Source organism: Bos indicus x Bos taurus, chromosome 10, assembly GCF_003369695.1.
Source record: "Bos indicus x Bos taurus breed Angus x Brahman F1 hybrid chromosome 10, Bos_hybrid_MaternalHap_v2.0, whole genome shotgun sequence".
In the NCBI taxonomy this organism is placed as follows: domain Eukaryota; kingdom Metazoa; phylum Chordata; class Mammalia; order Artiodactyla; family Bovidae; genus Bos; species Bos indicus x Bos taurus.
The window spans coordinates 2998539-3017538 of record NC_040085.1 but is presented as its reverse complement, the minus strand read 5'-3'; the positions used below and the strand labels follow the sequence as shown (position 1 = coordinate 3017538).

Genomic DNA, 19000 nt, shown 5'->3' with positions numbered 1-19000 from the left:
TTTTGGAGTTGTTCTAAGTTATCTAAGATACAAAGTATGAGTCGTCACTTAATGTCTTTGATTATCTGGGCTGTTTTCTCTGAGAGAGCATAAATCTTCCTGAGTCTGATCTGTCCTGGTGGTTGCTGAAATTATAGCACTTTATATCAAAGTTATGTAAAAAAGTGAATCTGACTTTTCTGTAAAAATAATACGAGGTTGAGAGACTTTCCTGGTGGTCCGCTGGTTTAGACACTGCGCTTCCAATGCAGGGAGCACTGTTTTGATCCCTAGTCAGGGAACTAAGATGCCACATATCTTCCAGTATGGCCAAAAAGAATTAGTTTAAAAATAATAATACAGGTGAAAGTCACTCAGTCATCTCCAACTGTTTGCGACCCCGTGGACAGTACAGACCATAGAATTCTCCAGGCCAAACAGGGTTGAAATCCCCACCAAAAAGCTCAGTCTTATCACTTAATTCCTTGAATATATTGTCCATAGTTAGGTCTCAGTTCTTGAAAATTCGTGTCTAAAAGCCTCATTTTTTAACTTTGCTGTTTATTGTCTTTGTTTTTTAAAACTTACATTCACATCATTGCTTTTTTCTTATATGCATATTTAGAAATAGGTAATGTATATGTCTCAGAAGCAAATGGCTTCATGAATTTTTGCAAACTGAAGACACCGATGTAACGAGTACTCAAGTTAAGAAACAAATTATAAGTATTCACCAGAAGCCCCTAATTCTTCACTTTCCACTTAATATCCTGCTTTCCCTCTCAAATGGGAACAATATCCTGACCCTCAGTGACACTGCTTTTTCTTCCCCTTTATTTGCCCTCTTTCCTTACTTTCTGAAAAATTGTTGAACTAGTTTTGAAGCCTTGGATGATTAGTTTTGGTTTGTTTGTGTACTATTACTTGATCAGGGTATCAGCAATCTGAGTTCATTCATTCACTTCGGTTCTAGATTGACATGATTAAAATATGAGCTTCAATTTTATGACCTTAACTCCCTAGGATATAGGCTTTCAGGACTTAAAACCAGAGATTAAGGAGAGTTAGGCATCTTGCTTTTTGGTGGATCCTGATCACCAGCTTTTGCTTCTGTAATTTTTGTGAATCTGCTAAAAGCTCTTTAGGCCTTTCAGATTTTCATTATGTATATAACAACTCACGCTTTGGGTGGAGAAACAATTGCAGGTGTTTAACTGTTAGATTTCTAGGTTTACCACTACTTCTGGGCCTTGCCTGCATAATTCATCACTGTTCTTTTAGCTTTTCAGTGCCTTGAAACAAGTGTGTTTCATTTTTCTTTCCTAGCTCACTATAAGGTTTATTCCAAATTGCCTATTATTAGAAGCAGAACTCTGTGATCCTATATTAACTGTTTTTAAAAAGTAATCTTTTAAGTCTTATTTTTAATGACATTTTGTCCCTGGGGTTTGTGACTTCTTTTAAGCAACTGGAACTAGCATTGATTAAAGTTGTTTTAGTATAATGAGTTCCCTAAACAGTACATTTTGGTTCAAAATGAAGCACCTGTACAAAAGCCTCATGATGTACTTGTAAATCTCAAATAGGAGGCAGTTTCTTTTCTGAGGGATAATTTTAGGGTTAGGGTTTCAGGGGAAACTTTTCTTCATATTTGGCATCTGGGTATATTTGATTTAAAGTGAGGTAATTTCTAGAAAAAATTTTAATAAAAGCAATGTTAATTGCTACTATTTGAGTGTTTAATATTCACTGGACACTAAGTGGTTATATACATTCACTAAACAAATCAATCTTCAAATCAATCTTCATGAACACTTTCATAATATTATTTGGGCTGCCTAGGTGGCGCCAATGTTAAAGAATCCTCCTGCCACTGCAGGAGACAAGAGACTAGGGTTCCATCCCTGGGTTAGGCAGATGCCCTGGATAAGATAAAAATATATAGTTAGTAATTAGCAGCCAGATCTAAAAAGCTATGCCATGGTGTTCTCATAACAATAAAACTAAGTTGAAATTTCACAGAAAGTGTAAGAGAAAGTTTCTTTTGACGGGAATATACTTTGAAATAATAGTTCATATCAATAACTATTTTAGGTATTAAGCAACATGTTCTTTGTGTTTGTTATCCAATAATCCTGTTAAAACTTTGTAGTATTTCAAAGAATCCCTTTCATTTTAGTAAATTACACTAATTTATCTAATGTTAAATGTTAAGAAAGAATTAGTTTATAGATCTTTAATAAAACATATGAAGCATTAATTTATGTAAGTTTTACATAATAGCTTTGTAAGATCTTTGTATGTGGAAAAGATACTAATGAAAGAAAAAAATTCCTTAATAATCTTTTTACTAAAGTTACTGCCATAATCCTAAATTCTTATATACTACAATAAGCAATACAAATGTCATTTATTAAAATAACATAGTTGGGCTTTGATAAAGTTAATAGTGAAGGAGAACTGGAATGAATGAATAAACTTTAAAAGGCAGCTTTGTGTACTTTTGAAGATTTTATTTGTTAGTTATAGTGCTGTGTTTCATATTGATGATGAATATGATAAATATAGCAGTTTCATATCAATTTTAGGTTGATTTTGAACATTTGTTTGATTAATATACACTTAAGATTGTAGGTGAGTGCTTAGGCTTAAAGAATAAGTTATTTGTGTATTGGCTTTGATATAAAAGTTTATCTCAGTTATAGTCCTTTTTTTTAAGTACTTAGACAAGTAATTTGTTTTGAATTGTATATTTGAAGAAGATAATGTTATAATTTCTAGTTTACTTCTAAATATGGGTATTACTTTTAAAATGCCTTTTGTTTTCAAAGAGTATAAATTTGGTGAGTTTATTTTGTTAGAATTTCTTAAAATTTCTTTATTGTCGATTTAAAAGACACTGAGATGATAATATTCTCACTTCTAAGGAACCTAAAGGTCATGTTTTTGATGAAAAGTGTTTTCAGTGATATTTAAGTAAAGATTGTGTTTTAAAAGCAGTTACAAGGAAAACAGTTCATTCAGGTCTTCAGTCGCTCAGTCGTGTCTGACTCTTTGTGACCCCATGAATCGCAGCACCCCAGGCCTCCCTGTCCATCACCAACTCCCGGAGTTCACTCAGACTCACGTCTATCGAGTCAGTGATGCCATCCAGCCATCTCATCCTCTGTCGTCCCCTTCTCCTCCTGCCCCCAGTCCCTCCCAGCATCAGAGTCTTTTCCAATGAGTCAACTCTTCGCGTGAGGTGGCCAAAGTACTGGAGTTTCAGCTTTAGCATCACTCCTTCCAAAGAAATACCAGGGCTAATCTCCTTCAGAATGGACTGGTTGGATCTCCTTGCAGTCCAAGGGACTCTCAAGAGTCTTCTCTTCAAAAGCATCAATTCTTTGGCGCTCAGCTTGCCTCACAGTCCAACTCTCACATCCATACATGACCACAGGAAAAACCATAGCCTTGACTAGACGGACCTTTGTTGGCAAAGTAATGTCTCAGCTTTTGAATATGCTATCTAGGTTGGTCATAGCTTTCCTTCCATGGAGTAAGCATCTTTTAATTTCATGGCTGCAGTCACCATCTGCAGTGATTTTGGAGCCCAGAAAAATAAAGTCTGACACTGTTTGCACTGTTTCCCCGTCTATTTCCCATGAAGTGATGGGACCAGATGCCATGATCTTCGTTTTCTGAATGTTGAGCTTTAAGCCAACTTTTTCACTCTCCACTTTCACTTTGATCACGATGCTTTTTAGTTCCTCTTCACTTTCTGCCATAAGGGTGGTGTCATCTGCGTATCTGAGGTTATTGATCTTTCTCCCAGCCATCTTGATTCCAGCTTGTGCTTCTTCCAGCCCAGCGTTTCTCATGATGTACTCTGCGTATAAGTTAAATAAGCAAGGTACAATATACAGCCTTGACGTACTCCCTTTCCTATTTGGATCCAGTCTGTTGTTCCATGTCCAGTTCTAACTGTTGCTTCCTGACCTGCATATAGGTTTCTCAAGAGGCAGGTCAGGTAGTCTGGTATTCTCATCTCTTGAACAGTTCGTTAGGTGATGTTAAACTATAACAATTTAGGTAATTTCTTTTATTGTTATAACAATGGATAAATATATGCAAATTGCTTTTAAGTGATTTGCTGATTTTTTTCCTCCTTAATTTCATTTAAGTAAACTTTCTATTTTAAGATAATTGTAGATTCACATGCAGTTGTAAGAAATCATATAGAGAGATCTGGTGTAACCTTTATTCATTTTCCTCCAATGGTGTTGTCTTGCAAAACTGTAGTAATATACTACAACCAGGGTATTAACATTGATACATTCAGGATTCAGAACGTTTCCATCACAAATATCCTTCATGTAACCATTTTACAGCTAAACTCCTTTCCTTCCTCTGCCTAACCCTGCTGCCCCTTAACCCTTGGTAGGGTCCTGAGGTGTCCATATCCAGCCTTTCTTCTCTCTGCCTTTCTTTTCTTAAATTGTTTTATATATAATGTCTTGGGTTTCTAGTCATTCTTAGTGAGAGGAATAGGAATAAGTATATCTATTCCATTTTCCCAGAAGTGGAAAATACGTTTCAGGTACATGGTAACAGAGATTACCTCTAAATAGTAACTGCACTGTGTGTGCTAAGTTGCTTCAGTCATGTCTGACTCTGTGCGACCCCATGGACTGTAGCCCGCCAGGCTCCTCTGTCTGTGGAATTTTCCAGGCAAGAATGCTGGAGTGAGTTGCCATGCCCTCCTCCAGAGGATCTTCCTGACCTAGGGATCAAACCCGGGTCACTTATATCTCCTGCATTGGCAGATGGCTTCTTTACCACCAGTACCACATGGGAAGCCCTCGTAATTGCACTGGATCCACTTAAATATTATTGTCTTTGTGTGCTTTTTGTTGTTGTTGTTTATTTTTAGGATTCCTTAGCTGTAGGCTGGGATTCCCAAGTGACTCTGGTAAAGAATCCTGCCAATGCAGGAGACCTGGGTTCCATCCCTAGGTCGAGAAGGTCCCCTGGAGGAGGAAATGACAACCTACTCCAGTAATCTTGCTTGGAAAATCCCATGGACAGAGGAGCCTGACAGGCTACAGTCCGGGTGGTCGCAAACAGTTGGAACAACTGCATGCATGAACGCATGCACCTATAGGCTAATTTTACTGACAGAGATAATAGAGAATTCAAATAAATAAAAAGTACAAGACAAAAACATATAATCAAGTCTCAGGGATATACATAAATCTCAAACTGAGTCTTTCTTGACAACACAGGGACCTTCTTAATTACCAATTTTTAACCTGTCAAACTTTATTAATGATTTCTTTTATGTGTGTTGCAGTTCAAACAATTTTCTTCTTTCCTCTGACCCTTTGATCCAGTTACAGAGAGACTGATAATTTATGGAAACAGTTTTCAGCTTTGGGTAGTCTCATATCATAGGCTTTGTTAGAATTTAATGGTCAGGTTTTCCCTTTGGATGACTGTGGGTATTTCTATGCTAATTTAATGTGAGGTTTGCTATATAATATAAAAATATTATCTATTGCACTAAAGGACAGTTACTGTGCCATAAAATACAAGAAAAAGCAAGGCCTTTCTTCCATATAAGTAACACAGTTTCAAATTGCCTCCAGAGTAGTATTCGTAAAATACTATCATTATTGTAGATGTTTTTTAAAAAGTTTTCTTTGTGTAGTATTTGGGCGGTTCCAGGTCTGAACTCATCTTGGAATTGGATTTCTTTCCTGTAGGGTGATGTTCTAGAGGACAATGAAAAGGATTTCTATGATTCTGATGAGGAACAGAAGGAAAAGGCTGACAAAAGGAAGAGGCCGTATGCTATGGATCCAGACCATAGACTTTTAATTCGGAATACAAAGCCTTTGCTTCAGAGCAGGAATGCAGCGGTATGTAAAAACCATTACAGGCAATAGTTCACAGCTTTTTAAAAATGGTGCTTAAAAGTATGCAAGTTCAATAAGTAATTTTGAATGTATTAACGGAGCATTTGTTTGTTTGTTTGTTCGTATACTAAAAATCAGGTTTTTGTAGGTTACTTGGTTTGGTAGCTGTATGCCTACTGTTCTTCATTTTCTTTTTGATTTTGTAATTGGTTTCCTGAGATACGAGCCCAAGATGTTTTGCAGTTGATTGGAAGACTGTATTTATTTCTCTATTATGAAATTATTGTTGTGAGTACTTAATAAGGTTGTTGTTGTTCAGTCACTAAGTCATGTCCAACTCTGTGACCCTGTGGACTGCAGCATGCCAGGCTTCCCTGTCCTTCACTATCTCCTGGAGTTCGCTCAAATTCATGTCTGTTGAGTCAGTGATTCTATCTAACCATCTCATCCTCTGCTCATTATATTTGTATTTATCTAATCAGAGTTTTGAAAAGAGTAACGTATAGTTAGAAACACCTAGCATGACACCTCATACACGCACAGTAAATTTTAGCTGGTAAGAATAATTAAAAATCATCCTTACTCAGGTCCTACGTTTTTGTTTTGTTTTATATCTTTATTTTAAATAACTATATTTTAAAATATTTTAAAAGAATACAGTTGAAAATTAGAAAATACAAACTAGAAAAACTAATATAAACATTATATTTCTATCACGTATCAGTTATAATGTCTTAATGCATTTTTTCCAAGATCCTTCTTTTCTGTATAAGTGTTCCTCTTTCATATGTGTGTATGTCTGTACATAATATATTTTAAACCAAGATAAAAGTCATAGTACACATAATATTTTGTAACATTTTTTTTCTAGTCAGTTCCCTATTTCTACTTCAGTAAAATTTCATCTCATGAAATACCAGTTTACCCTAAATTCTTCTATAACTGGTTCACCTATACCAGTTACACTGCATCTGGTTGTTATGTATCTTCTGAAGTCTCAAGTCTTGCAAAATGTTCTCTGGGTTTGTCTGGTTACTTTCTTTACTATACCTGTGTTTCCTCTTAACTGGAAGTTATGTAAGTTTTGATGAATTCAAGTTAAATGTTTTCTTAAACTTATTTTAATTAAAAACAAATTCTTAATGAATCATTCTGTGCAGCTAGTTAAAACTGAAAATGAGAGTTTCCCTTGAACTGCTTTGTTTTCTGATGCTTGAGAATTTGGTCCTTAGAGCTTTGTATGTGTATCTTAGGAATTAGCAGAAGTTTTTATCTTATACTTTGTATTTAGTTTCTAAATCATGATTAAGTAACTATGCACAATAATGACACATATGTTATTTTATTAATATTGTAAAATATGCTTATATTTTAGTGTGCCCTCATTTGACTTGATGTTACTTCAGTAGCTGTAACTTGCCAACTAAAATTACTTTATAATTTACTCATTTTTAATTTAACTTTGTCTTGGAAATTGGCTTATAGTCCAAATACTTACTGATCAAAAATGTTTTTGAATAGTGAAACAAATCGAGGTAGTTTGTACTGTACCAGTATACTTTGGTTCCCTGCTTATTTGATTATATACCAACTAGAGGTAATTTATTTTTTGTTCCAATATGTTTTGGTATCCTGCTTATTTGGTGCAGCTGGATTTAGAAAAGGCAAAGGAATCAGAGATCAAATTGTCAAAATCCATTCTATCATAGAAAAAGCAAAAGAATTCCAAAAAAACATCTGCTTTGTTGACTACACTAACGCCTTTGACTGTGTGGATCACGACAAACTGTGGAAAATTCTTAAAGAGACGGAAATACCAGACTACCTTACCTGCTTCCTAAGAAACCCATATGCAGGTCAAGAAGCAACAGTTAGAATCGGACATGGAGCAAAGGACTGGTTCCAGATTGGGAAAGGAGTACGTCAAGGCTGTATATTGTCACCCTGTTTATTAAGTTATATGCAGAGTACCTCATTTGAAATACTGAACTGGATGACTCACAAGGTGTAATCAAGATTGCCGAGAGAAGTATCAACAATCTCAGATGTGCAGATGGTTCATTTTAATGGCAGAAAGTGAAGAGGAACTAAAGAGCCTCTAGATGAAAGTGAAAGAGGAGAGTGAAAAAGCTGGCTTGAACCTCAACATTCAAAAGACTAAGATCATGGAGTCTGGTCTCATCATTTCATGGCAAATAGATGGGGAAAAAGTGGAAATAGTGACAGATTTTATTTTCTCAGGCACCAAATCACTGCAGATAGTGACTGCAGCCATGAAATGAAAAGACGCTTGCTCCATGGAAGAAAAGCAATGACAAATCTAGACAGCAGAGACACCACTTTGCCAACAAAGGTCTATCTAGTCAAAGTTATGGTTTTTCCAGTAGACATATACTGATGTGAGAGTTGGACCATAAGTAAAGAAGGCTGAGTGCTGAAGAAATCGATGGTTTTGAACTGTGGTGTTAGTAAAGACTCTTGAAAGTCCCTTGGACTACAAGGAGATTAAACCAGTCAATCCTAAAAGAAATCAACCCTGAATATTCATTGGAAGGACTGGTGCCGAAACTGATGCTCCAATACTTTGACCACTTGATGTAAAGAGCCAACTTACTGGAAAAGACCCTGATGCTGGGAAAGATTGAGGGCAGAGAAGGGTGCAACAGAGGTTAGATAGCATTACTGACTCAGTGGACATGCGTTTGAGCAAATTCTGGGAGATGGCAAAGGATAGGGCAGCCTGGTGTGCTGCACATGGAGTTGCAAAGAGTCAGACATGCCTTAGTGACTGAGCAACAATAAATACACGTAAAGGTTGACTTTGGAAGGATTGTGAATAGATTTTTTTTTTTTTTTTTAGCCTTAGCTTACAAGAGAGACTTTGAGAATTTGTTTCAGGAAACTTTGTCAGTCCTGTGTGGAGGCTCTTCTGACAGTCTGGATAAGGTGATAGTATATGAATGGTTAGGAATAGAAAAGTTTTTACCGGATGTACTTTCTTATAAACATATATAATGTAAGTGCTGAAGGCCTATCAGGTTGTGTATTTTCAGTTGTTTTGGAGTTATGGGAGCGTCCCTCATGGCTTTTACAAATTAGACTATAAAATTCAAATTTGGGGTATTGAAGAGAAATTAAGACACTTAGATTTGTAAATATTGGGGAAAAAGAAGATCCTTTAGCCCCTTTGGGTTTGGGAGTGCCCTATCAGAACAAATGACGTACTAAGTAGAAGCTAGAATCTTAAAATCATTAACACACATAGAAAGTACAGTTTATTAAGCTTCAGCTTTCTTTTTTACATATAAAACTTGTTAGCCATCTGTGTGCTTTAATATTTTTAAAAAATGACTGTCACCTATTTGTAGGTTGTCAGTAATTAATTTTTTCTTACTAAAATTTTAAATTCAGCAGAGGCTGTTCTATAATTAAAGTGTATTTGTAGATCACAAGTGAAGAAATTAGATATTCTTAAACTTCTCAATTTCCCAAGTCATGTCTGAAAGCTGGACATCAGTGTTGTTACGAAAAAGAAAAGTACACAAAAATGCCATAGAGCAGTAAGTTGAGAAACCTATAACTCTAGTTTTAAAAAATGTTTCTTAGTTCTAGAAGAAACTGTTTTTGCTTTAAGCACCCTCAAGTACTGTAAACTCTTCAGGGATACATAAAAGTCCTGCTATATATTTGTTACCTACAGCCCAAGCAAAAATAAAGCAATATTAATATATCTTCATAACCAAAGACAAGATGATTAATTTCTGTAACTCTCTGTTCGCAGTTGTCACATGCCGAACTGAATACTTTCACTAAGTGGAAAGTCTGGAGTTTTGATCTCTGGAACTAAGTGTTGAGGCAGCTGGGAAAACATAGTCTTATTAAATTTTATGACAGGGAAAGTCTGACTATCCCCATAATAGCTTTGAACCAAACACTATTTTTAAGGTTCTACATTTGAAAAACAGAATTTCAAATGCTGCTCTTTTAGAGGAATTGTTTTAATAGAGTTCCCTTAATTATAACTTAAATATACTGAAGTTGAGGGTTCTTGAAAAATTTTAACCTACTTACTACTGTTACCTTTGAGTGTCTGGTTTCATTCCCTGTCTCAGGGTAGCACCAGCAGCAGCAACACTAGGAGGACTGTGGGCTTTGGAGTATGTGTCAAGCTTTGCCATGTACTACTGGCATGTCAGACCTTGGGTGGTTCACTGAACATTCTTTTTTTTTTCTGAGGGTGTACAGTACTGCTTTCCTAGAGCTGCCATATCAGTTTACCAAAAACTGTGTAGATTAAAGAAATAAAAATTTCTTTTTTATTAAAGAAAAATATTTATTTAAAAATAAATAGAAATTTACTCTTTCACATTTCAGGAGACCCAAAGTCTAAGTCAAGATGTTGACAGGGTGGGTTCCTCCTGGAAGCTCCTAGGGATAAATTAGCTTCTGGTGATCACCAGCAGTTTCTGGCATTCTGCGACTTAACAGGCCTCACTGCAGTTTCTGCCTCCGTCTTCATACTGCCTTCTTCTCTGTGTCCTTTTCTGTCTCTTATAAGGACATCCACATTGGATTTAGGGCCCACTCTATAATCAAGTATGATCTCATCTTGATCATTACCTTAATAAAATCTGCAAAGACCATATTTCCAAATAAGGTCACATTCCGAGGGTAGGCATGCATTCTTAGGGGGACCCTATTCAACCTGCTACACAGGGTAACAACATACTCATCTTAGTTCATGGGGATTTTGTAGGCGTTAAAGGAAATAATATGTAAGAACATGCTTTGAAACTGTAGTGTGGAACTGCTCATAGTTCTTACTGTTTTCATGCTTTATCTTTTAGGTGGTTATGGCAGTTGCTCAACTGTATTGGCATATAGCACCAAAATCAGAAGCTGGCATTATTTCTAAATCACTAGTGCGTTTACTTCGTAGCAATAGGTATGACATGATTTTATATGTGTGTTTTCTTTTGTATTGTATTACTTCACTAGTAATGTTTGAACAAATCAAATGTGTCTGTTAAGCATTTAACACATGGTTCTGACTGTATTTTATCAGTTGAGATTTCATACTTAAGGGGATTATTATAAAAGCCTTTAGATTATTGATTTCAAAGTTAATGTTAAATATTGGTTGTTTTTTTTTTTTTTTACCTTAAGCCCAAAGAAATTGGAAGTATTTTTTTGTGATATAGTATATGCTATTACAGTAGCCTAGTATTTTAGTATTTTCAGACATGACAATAAGAATTTTGGGGATTTACATTAAATCTGGAGTCACTGAAAAACTACATTAAATGTATTGTTGTATTGACTAGTATAATTATATAAGGCTTCATATAAAGCAATACATATGCTGAATTATGTAGTTTATGACAGAACTGCTTTTTGTAAAGTTGCAATATTTAATTACTGTAGTTCTATTTAAGAAGGAAGAAGGCAATGGCACCCCACTCCAGTACTCTTGCTTGGAAAATGCATGGATGGAGGAGCCTGGAAGGCTGCAGTCCATGGGGTCGCTAGGAGTCGGACACGACTGAGCGACTTCACTTTGACTTTTCACTTTCATGCACTGGAGAAGGAAATGGCAACCCACTCCAGTGTTCTTGCCTGGAGAATCCCAGGGACGGGGGAGCCTGGTGGGCTGCCGTCTATGGGGTCGCACAGAGTCGGACACGACTGAAGCGACTTAGCATAGCATAGCATAGCATATTTAAGAAGTGAGCTATATTCTTAATATTGCTTGTTTTAAAGAAATGCATAAGCTTGTTATTTCCTGGAGATAGGCAGGTAGGTAGCAGTGTACTTTTCCATTTTACCTCTCTGTAATTCAGCAGTTCAAGTCAACAATTCAGGAAACCTTGAGTTCCTGTCACATGTACTTCGTAAGTTTAAGATCAGATGTTTGTCATTTGTTTTGTTTTCTGTATTTAAGAAAACTGTTGTTTCAAGCTATTTAGCTTACCCTGAATATTGTGCAGTAATTAGTTATTTTAAATTAAATTGTTTTCCTTTGAGTACTTGTGTTAATGAGTTGAGAGAAGAAAGATAAATATTTATTTTTGTTCTTAGCTCAGAATCAGTGCCACAACTTTCACCCAGGGTTGGCTTTTGCCCTTCCTTAGTAAGATACTATTTCCTTTGCGTTCCTCTGTCTATTCGCGTAGTCATTCTTTCCCTTTTATCAGTTCATTAAGTTTTGTTGTCCATAGCTGGTTCGAATAAGGATCTGGAATGCCTCTTTCATGTGAAGCATTATACCAGGTTCAGTTGTGCATTCATTTCTTAGATATTTGGACATAAAATAACATAGATTTTTTTCTTTTAAAAGCTGTCTTTCACTTTGAACAGAATTGAGTCACATGATGAGCCCTCCAGTCAAGAGTTTGTATTAACACTGTGGTTATGTTTGTTCCGTTAACCCTAAGAACACCTTTGCATATGTTCAGAGCATGTACAGCATTGGCTCTGCCTCTTAGGGATACAGTATTACAACATTTGTTTTAACTCTTCCAATTGATGAATCAAATCTAATGTTGTATAGCTTATAGGGAAAATTTTTAAAAGAAGGCAGAAGTATCTTAAGATTTGCTAGAAATTTTTCAGTATTATATTTAAGAGTTCCTTTCAATATGAAGCTTACTGCTGATTTTTTTCTTTAGTATACTGTTTACTTTAGGATATATTTTGTTGGAAAATATACCTAGTCAAAATTCTACTTTAATTTCTAGGGAAGTGCAATATATTGTCCTACAGAATATAGCAACTATGTCAATTCAAAGAAAGGTATGTATGTTGTGAACACAAAATTTAAGAGAGAAATGAATGCACTAGTATCATAAATGTATTTATATATTTATTTTTGTAATCTAGGGTATGTTTGAACCTTATCTGAAGAGTTTTTACGTCAGGTCAACTGATGCAACTATGATCAAGATACTGAAGGTATGCATGCTCTTATTTTTCAGAGACTTTAATGATAATTACTTTGACACTATTGCTGTAACTTTTAGTTTAGCATTTTCAAAATGGAGACCTATTTTTTTTTTTAATAGATACATTGGGGGGTTTTCTTTATGCTTTTAAAACTACATTATTGTATACTAATTACTGTGCTATATTTTAATAAGACAAAGTTAAGACATGCTGCCTATACCTTGAATAACTCACAGTAAGTGAAAGAGACAGACATGTAAATAGATAATTTCAGCACTGTGTTTTAAGTGATTTATAGATGTGAATTGAGTGATTATGGAAAAAGAGAAAGATGCAGCTAATTTTCTGGTATATTTAGAAAAGACTGATGGAAAAGATGTTATTAGAGTGGATCTAAAAAGAATGACATGATTTTGTCATTTTTTTTGGTGTTGGTAGGTAAGTTGATAGCAAGGTTATAGGGTTCAGTGTAGGAAAAAAGGCACATTTTATGCAACTACAAGAGATTATGAAAGAGTTGTATTCAGGGAATGATAACTACAGTACAGAGTGTAGTTATGAATATAAAATTATAATGATGAAAACAATGTGATACTTGGAATATGTGATAATAACATATGAAGCATGGAAACAGATCTATGTATATCAAAATGTATCATATATGAGGGGAGACATTTTAAACCAGTGAGAGCTATTCAATAGTAGACTAATCAACAAATATTGGAATGATTGGTTAATCACATGGAAACTTAAGTTTAAGAAAAAAAAAAACTAAGACATGCCCAAATTGTATAATAAATTTACACAATAATTGGTTTGCAGTTATCAAAAGCGTCCAGGTCCTGAAGGTCAAAAGAAAGGTTGGGTATAAAAGAAACTTTTATACCGAAAGAAACTAAACAACTAAATATAATGTATGATATGGAACTGGATCTTTTTTTAATACATTATGAGATAATTAGTGAAACTTAAATATAAATGATTATTGTATAGATTTGATGTATCAGTGTTAATTTCCTGGTTTTCTTGGTAGTATTGTGGCCTGTAGGACAATGTCCTTGTTTGCAGAAAATACGTACAAGATGTGTTTAGAGATGATGTGGCATCATTTTGGCAAATCTAGAAGCAAGTGGCTTAGATAAAAACTGCTTTTTACCTTTTCTCTATGTTAATTACTTTTTAAAATAGTACAACAAAGTAAGATGTTCTCATCAAAATAAAATGAAAAGTCAGTTCATAATCTAGGAGAAAATATTTCCAGTACATAACCTAAAAATTGACTAGTATCCAGAATATATAGGAAAACTCATATAATCTATGCCTTTTAATTAGAGTGTTTAGATCATTTGCCTTTAATGTAATTATTGATATGAATATGTTTATGTCTGCATCTTTTATTTTTCTGTTTGTCCCATCTGTTCTGTGTTCCTGTTTTCCTTTTTGAAGCTTTCCTTCAGATAAATTGAATATTTTTTTATGAGTAGATACTGAAATTTTTTCAGCAAGTCTATTGGAGATGAACTTTTAATTGCACATTTCTTTTAACTAAATCCAGAAGAAAGAATTAAAATGTCTAAATATTTGGTTTGGTAGGATGAAGGAAAACTAGTCAAAAAAATTAATTGGTATCTGGAATATAGAGGTATTACATGGAGGGCAAGTTGTTTTCTAACTTTATTATTAAAAGAAAAAGAAAACTGCCATAAGTTGTTTAGGTTAATTAGATAATAAATTGTAAAGTTGGAGCAAACAATTAACGAAGCTGTAGAATTCTCTTTTTTGTAATTATTTTTTAAGCACCATATCATTATTCTGTTTGTAGATGTAGGGAGGCAAAGTTCACCCGAAAGGTGTAATGTCTCACATTTGTAATAGGCATTTTTTTTGAAATAGAAATTACCTTTCTATTAAATGGCTAACCTTTATTAAATTCACTTTCTTTATTTTTTTTTTTATTTTTATTTGAAGGATAATTGCTTTACAGAATTTTGCTGTTTTCTGTCAAACATCAACAAGAATCAGCCATAGGTATACATATGTCCCCTCCCTCCTGAACCTCTCTCCCCATCCCACCCCTCTAGATTGTCACAGAGCCCCTGTTTGAGTTCCCTGGTCATACAGCAAATTCTTTTTGGCTATCTTTTTCATATATGGCATTGTAAGTTTCCATGTTGCTCTTTCCATACCATCAAAAAACGTTTACTTTCTCTTTTTCTACCTTAGCTTGAAATTTTGACAAACTTGGCAAATGAAGCCAACATATCAACTCTTCTTCGAGAATTTCAGGTTTGTGTACAATGCTAATTATGTAATAACTTCTAAAACATCTGTTCAGTTTAAAGTTAGATATATATCTTTCTCAATTTAGATGTGTGTAATTGTATAAATAAAACTGTATAATTTGGAAGAAGGTTGACAACTAATTTATAAGTTTTCAAGTATAAATATCAACTACAAATTTTAAATTTGAGGGAAATAAAATGTAGTCCCTTTCATATTGTAGAATTTGAGAGACTAGTTTATAACTCTTTCTTATCATCATCAATAGTTTGTGCTACACTCTGTACTCAGGAAAATGGCTTCATTTCTTATTTGGTTGTCCCTATTTGATTGTCTGCTTCTATTTTAGACAGTGTCCGCTAGCTTCATGTATAGCTCAAAAAAATTGGTTTAAAATTGCCCTTCTCATGATTGTTTAATTGTTAATGTTTTGCTGTATTTTTAAAATCCTATATGTGGATAGTTGAGATGCTTCCCAGATACACATGCTCCAAAAACATAAAAACATTCCCTCATGGCTCTTAGGCTTTTTATGATGAAAGAGTTAGCTCTGAAGACTTAGTGGTAGAGCACAGTAATAGAAAACCTTATATCAATATTACTGGTTTTACATTTCATCAGCAGTTTTTTCTTAACTAAAGTATACTGCATGCCACACAGTATTCCCAGAATTTTTGTCTACCCCCAGCTTTTATAGGTGGCTTCCCAGGTGGCTCAGTGGTAAAGACTCCAGCCTGCCAGTGCAGGAGACACGGGTGTTATCCCTAGGTTGGGAAGGTCCCCTGGAGGAGGGAGGGCATGGCAACCCAGTCCAGTGTTCTTGCTTAGGTTGTGTGATAGATGGTAGCTTTTTAAGTGTATAGGGTCCCAAAGAGTAGGACAGGACTGAGCAGCTGAGCACACACACACAGCTTTTATAGATTAAAGTTATTTTGTTGCTATAATCATTCTTTATGCCTGTCCTAAATTTCTTTTTAGCTGTATAGACATTGTATTTCTTTTTGGCTATGTGATCTTATACTTTTAGCAGGAGTAGTGGGATATTATAATATATTCATGCTTTGTAATTTTGTAACTGGATTACTATACTTTTATGCTATATGTTTTTTTAGAAAAAGTTCTTATAAAATTAGGATATATGCTTATTTTATATTTGCATAGCAGAATATACAGTATCTCAAGTTCTTAGCTAGTAATCTGTGGGTATAGAACATTGCTTAAATGTGACATGTAATTCATTTTTATAGGTTTGCTAATTTACTTTTAAGTTTCTGTCTCTGTGCTTGCAGTTGTCCCTTATTCTGCTGTCATGTATGATCTGTGTAATCTGTCTGGATGTCCTTTTGCTTTCTACTTTGTGCTTCTGTCAGGTTACTGGAGTTGTAGGGAGTGAGTCTCAGGTAATTTTATGGCATTGTTTATCTATTACAGAATATTGGTAATCCAGTCATTTCATTTAATATCAGGCTATTTCATAAGGTCCATTCTTCAGTCAGACTTTTAAGTATATTCTATCTGTTTTTATCACTGTCTATATGTGTACTTTATTTCTGTGTTTATGTGTTATGCCCATAGGTGTTACAGTTTCTTTATAACTTTTTGAAATAATAGAGAACTTTTCAAAGGACTTATTTTCTGTGATTGAGGAAATTAGGTAATCAACTGGGAAGTGGTTTTAAATACAGTTGATTTTTCCTACAGAGAACTAAGAAATTTAATTTGTTTATTTCTTCAACCTTTAATCATGTTTTTGGTACCATTTTTTACCAATTTCACGTGTCTTTTAGATAGTTTTTGGATTTTGTCTTCCATTTGTCGTTTAGACACCACTTAAATGCATATCCTTTTTTGCATGTTAGATGAACAAGGTGTTAATTCTACATTATGTGCTTGTTATTTGAGTTTGGGAATTTTTTTTTTTTTAATTGCACTTGAAAATGGGATTTTAAATCCATTTATATTTTGTACATAAACGTGCATATTTATTAAAAGTACATCTTTTTTCTGTCTGTACACAATAAAAGCTTAGTTTTTGAATTAGGAAAGTAACAAGCAAAGTGAAAATTTTTTAGGCTTGTAGTAAATAAGTGATTAATTTCTTAAGTTTGTATAAATATGTGGTTTACATTGTATTTTTAAAACATTTTTTTCAAGAAAATCTTTTTCAAAAGTGTGATGTTTTATTTTATTGCAAATTAGGTATATTTATAAAGTCTTTATTGAAATGCTTCTCACTGTGGCTGTTGTAGTTTTACCACCATTCAGATAACCTTTTTTAAAGTAAAATGTTTATCGGTAGCGTATTGCTCCTTTTTCTCCACTTCTCTCAATATTTAGGTTTAGTATCTCTGAAAAGGCCACCCTTTTTTCATAGATTCATAGATGCTGCTGGTTAAATGAACTGAAACCTTCAAAAAGAGAGGTCTCATCATTTCTTTCAACCTTGCACTTAAACTAATTGCTATCTTGGGTGACTGCTCCCCCACTACCTGTTTTGGAGTTATAAGCTACTGTGGCCACAGGTGAATGAACCTGACTTGAAAATGTGCCTGTACTACAGTCACATTCTTTAAGTGAAAAAACAGAACTGAATTAAGTCAAAAGGTGGACTTTCTTTTGTTCCTATAGATGAGAAGATTGTGTATTCTAGAATTTGATTTTGACAAAGCTTCTTATTATAGGGATATTTTTCTTTGCTTGATAGTACCAGTGTGTAAACTAATTGAGACAATGTTTTTTAGACCTATGTGAAAAGCCAGGATAAACAGTTTGCAGCAGCCACTATTCAGACTATAGGCAGATGTGCAACCAGCATCACAGAAGTCTCTGACACATGCCTCAACGGCCTGGTGTGTCTGCTGTCCAACAGGGATGGTGAGTTGGCAGTTTCATTTTACTTGCAAATAATTTATCATTTGAATATTCTTGGCATGATCTACAAATTGTAATATCTTTTTTTGTATTGCCTTTGAGCTTTTTCTGTATGTCCGTGATTACAATGAAGAGTAACGTATTGTCTTTGAAATACACATACGCACACACACAAGCTTTTTGTTATTGTTTTATTTAGTACATTGGATAATTAACTTACAAACAGAATTTTCTTGCCTGAACAGAACTAAGAAAATGTAGTCTGTTTATTTTATTTCTTCACAGTTTAATCACCTTCATTGCACTCTTTGCACAAAGGTTCCATTTTACTGGTTTTTAATGGCATATAAGTCATGTATAATATTGGTTCACCTGCAGAGGGTGCTAAAAGCAGGCAAATGACTTTACAACAGGAGAAGTTAAAAAGGCTAGATCAGAAAAGTACGTTAAACTTGTAATTTCAAGTTGTTTTTTTCCAGATTAACTTAATAATTTTATATTCAAGATTAATTAAATGTAAAAGTCATCAATTTGGAACACCTTCATGTTTTTAAGCCAATCAGTGTCTAAACATTTTGTAGAACTGGATAGGTAATATCCAGTAAAATACATAGTCTAGAGTTCATTCTTTCTATGGTAAAATACCAGTTACTTCTATGATATGGGTTTAAAATAAATGAAACCTTTTGAAAAAAAAAGATTCAACTCTCACCTTTAAAAGTATTTATTTATTTAATTAAAAAGAGATTAAAACAAGGGATTCTTTTTAGGAAACACATAATTTTCTGTATAAAATTATTGAAATTATTTGTGGGATTCTAAATAAAATTATGTCATATCTAAACACAGGCATATATGACATAGCAACCATAAGGTGAAACATAACAAAATTGATTACTTTTATATTTTATTTGAAAAATAGCTGTTTGCTACAAATATTACTCCTAATTATCTTTTCGCACAAGTAGATCGCTTTTGAGAGCTGTAACATTGTTGTAAGTACTTCTAATGAAAAAAACTTTTTGAAACAA

General features: G+C 34.1%; 1 protein-coding gene across 2 annotated transcripts in view; it reads left to right on the top strand.

The window, feature by feature from the left end:
* AP3B1 (adaptor related protein complex 3 subunit beta 1) overlaps positions 1 to 19000 on the top strand; it is a 235789-nt gene that overhangs the window by 90604 nt on the left and 126185 nt on the right. For both annotated transcript variants that reach the window (XM_027552928.1, XM_027552929.1), the window contains 6 exons: positions 5724 to 5879; positions 10724 to 10821; positions 12614 to 12668; positions 12756 to 12827; positions 15042 to 15104; positions 17840 to 17972. In XM_027552928.1, the coding sequence (XP_027408729.1) occupies positions 5724 to 5879; positions 10724 to 10821; positions 12614 to 12668; positions 12756 to 12827; positions 15042 to 15104; positions 17840 to 17972 (577 nt within the window). The remainder of the gene's footprint in view (positions 1 to 5723; positions 5880 to 10723; positions 10822 to 12613; positions 12669 to 12755; positions 12828 to 15041; positions 15105 to 17839; positions 17973 to 19000) is intronic.